At 42.9% G+C, this 3112-nt stretch overlaps 1 protein-coding gene across 7 annotated transcripts in view; it reads left to right on the top strand.

Moving 5' to 3' along the window:
• SAFB2 (scaffold attachment factor B2) overlaps positions 1 to 3112 on the top strand; it is a 49229-nt gene that overhangs the window by 11839 nt on the left and 34278 nt on the right. For all 7 annotated transcript variants that reach the window (XM_014531876.1, XM_014531875.1, XM_014531874.1 and 4 more), the window contains exons 4-5: positions 1599 to 1663; positions 1748 to 1951. In XM_014531876.1, coding sequence (XP_014387362.1) covers positions 1599 to 1663; positions 1748 to 1951 — 269 coding nt within the window. The remainder of the gene's footprint in view (positions 1 to 1598; positions 1664 to 1747; positions 1952 to 3112) is intronic.

Below are 3112 nucleotides of genomic sequence, written 5' to 3'. Positions count from 1 at the left end.
TGGAAGAGCCACACTCAAGGGGCCAAAGAGCCGCATGTGGCTCGCGAGCCGCAGTTTGCCAACCACTGCTCTAACCAACTGAGCTACCCGGCCAGGGCCTCTTTTTTTTAACTTTATGGGAATTTTACCATATTAAATATTCTTGAGAGCTTATTTAAGTTACAAGACATTGTATGGTGTACCACAGGGTTTCACAACCTTAGCACTGTTAACTATTTAGAGTAAATAATTCTTTGTTTAGGATGCTGTCCTTGCAATGTGGTATGGTGAGCAGCATCCCTGGTCACTCACTTCCACTAAATAGGTGCCAGTAGCACACACACCCCAGGTCTGATGCCCTCCAAAATGTCTCCAGATATTGCCAGGTTACACCCCACTCTCCCCATTGACTCACATGCTGGTATCCACGTATGAACAAAATGTGCTATAATTTCTTTCCCTTTCGGGTGTTTAGGCTATGTACACTTTCTAGAAAGAATAAATATCTATGTTTTGAATCCCTTGTCAGACATTCTAGTGCATGTCCTAAGGGGAGCACGTACATTTTTTCAGGCCTCGCCTTTCCCTCTAACCCAGCGGTTCTCAACCTGTGGGTCGCAACCCCTTTGGGGGTCGAACGACCCTTTCACAGGAGTCGCCTAAGACCATCGGAAAACACATATATAATTACATATTGTTTTTGTGATTAATCACTATGCTTTAATTATGTTCAATTTGTAACAATGAAATTGGGGGTCACTACAACATGAGGAACTGTATTAAAGGGTGGAGGCATTAGGAAGGTGGAGAACCACTGCCTAACCCCTTGGGAATACCTAGCATTAACTGTAAATAGTTCTTTTGTATTCATAAGACTCGGATTTTATGGTAGCCTTTGCCTCACAGATAAAAGTTCCAGAGCTGAAGACTGATGAAAGGCAGGCAGCCTGCTTGAAATGGTGGAATGTAGGGAAGGCCAGCAAGTTTATAATCCAGAATGTTATTTGAAGTTGCATTTCTTTAATTACTAGATGGATATTACATTTTTAAAATTATATTTGTTGGAAAATGCCTGTTATCCTTTGCTCTTCTTTTGGGATGTTTGTTTTACTTTGGAGTGGTTTTGAAATTTTTTGAAGCGCTTAGGTATTTTGTTAAAAATCAAATGCTTTTGTTTGATAGTATTACAGAAATCCTAGATATTCATATCCCGATGGAGACAAAATTGCACACATTAAAACAGGCACTTTGCCTGACTGGCTCTGTGGTTGAGTGTCTACCTATGAACCAGGAGGTCATGGTTCAATTCCCGGTCAGAACACATGCCTGGATTGTGGGCTCGACCTCCAGTGTGGGTTGTGCAGGAGGCAGCCGATCAATGATTCTCTCTCATCATTTTTGTTTCTTTCTATCTCTTCCTCTCCCCTCCTCTCTGAAATCAATAAAAAAAAATTTTTTAATTAGTAAAATACTTTAAAAAACCCCAGAAAACAAAACAGGCACATCTTCTAGTTTCCTTGTAACATGTTCTCTCTTAAGATTGAAATCTATCATTCTGCTAAACTAATTATAAGGCTAGACCTGAGTGTTATCTGATTGAACAATTATTCTGTAATTAGGACAGAAGATAGAGGAAGAAGGCACAGAAGATAATGGCCTAGAAGAGGATTCCAGAGACGGGCAGGTATGTGGCATGACAGTGGAGACAGCAGCAGGAGCGCTGAGTCCTGGTCTACCTGGTCATTGATACCTCTCATTCTCTTTATAGGAGGATGTGGAAGCAAGTTTGGAGAGCTTGCAGAATATTGACATGATGGATGTTAGTATGTTAGAAGAAGCTGAAGTCGAGAACAGCAGTGCCCCAGACTTTGGGGATGATGGCACAGACAGCATCCTCGATTCCCTTTGTGATAGCAAAGAGTATGTGGCTGCACAGCTGAGTGAGCTTCCAGCTCAGCTCACAGAACATGCTGTAGGTAACACTATGACACGTGGAATGTGGCAGGAGGCCCAAGGCTCCCAGTGCTTATGTGCTGTTTATATGAGCAAGATCATGCTAAGGGTTGGTTGATTAAATAGCAAGCAGCAAAATCAGTCACCATAAACATTTAATTTAGGAACTGAACCTTGGTGGTAAATTCTGTCCATTTAAACTCAACATAGGTCAGATATTAATTAATGAATAACTTCTCCGTTAATGTTTCTGTAGTATTGGAGACTATTTCTAATTGGGTGAGAGACACTTTCTAAGCATAAGCCATAAAAGGTTGCACAGTTAATAAAAGTATTTTCCTTTTAAAAAAGTAGGTAAAAAACTAGAAAGATAAAACAAAAACAGTGTATAACTTCATCATCCAGATAATCTTATAGATGTTTTAGAAAGTTTACTCTATGCATAAGAATAGATAGTCATGCCCTGGCCGGTTTGGCTCAGTGGTTGGAGCATCAGCCCACTGACTGAAGAGTCCCGGGTTCATTTCCAGTCGGGGGCACGAATCTTGGTTGCAGGCTCAATCCCTGGCCCCAGTAGGGGCGCATGAGGGAGGCAGCCAACCGTTGTGTCTCTCTCACATCAATGTTGCTCTCTCTCTCTCTCTCTCCCCCTCTCTCTCCCTCCCTCTCTCCACCCCCCTCCTCCTTTCCACTCTCTAAAAATCAGTGGGAAAATATCCTTAGGTGAGGATTAACAACAAAAAATAATAATAGCCCTAGCTAGTTTGGATCAGTGGATAGAGCGTCAACCCTGGGACCGAAGGGTCCCAGGTCCAATTCCAGTTAAGGGCACGTACCTTAATTGCAGGCTCAATCCCTGGCCCTGGTCGGGGTGCGAGCAGTAGGAAAACAATCATTGTGTGTCTCTCCTCCTCCTACTTCCCACTCTAAAAATCAATTGCAAAATATTCTCAGGATTAACAACAACAACAAAAAGAATAGTTGGTCACCCTCGCTGGTTTGGCTCAGTGGATAGAGCGTCAGCCTGCGGACTGAAGGGTCCCAGGTTCGATTCCAGCCAAGGGCACATGCCTGGGTTGCGGGCTTTATTCCCAATGGGGGTGTGCAGGAGACAGCCAATCAATGATTCTCTCTCATCATTGATGTTTCTATCTCTCTTTCCCTCTCCCTTCCTCTCTGA

The sequence above is a fragment of the Myotis brandtii genome, unplaced genomic scaffold, assembly GCF_000412655.1.
Source record: "Myotis brandtii unplaced genomic scaffold, ASM41265v1 scaffold827, whole genome shotgun sequence".
NCBI classification, from domain to species: domain Eukaryota; kingdom Metazoa; phylum Chordata; class Mammalia; order Chiroptera; family Vespertilionidae; genus Myotis; species Myotis brandtii.
The sequence above is the reverse complement of the archived record's forward strand: the minus strand, read 5'-3'. Positions and strand labels throughout refer to the sequence as shown.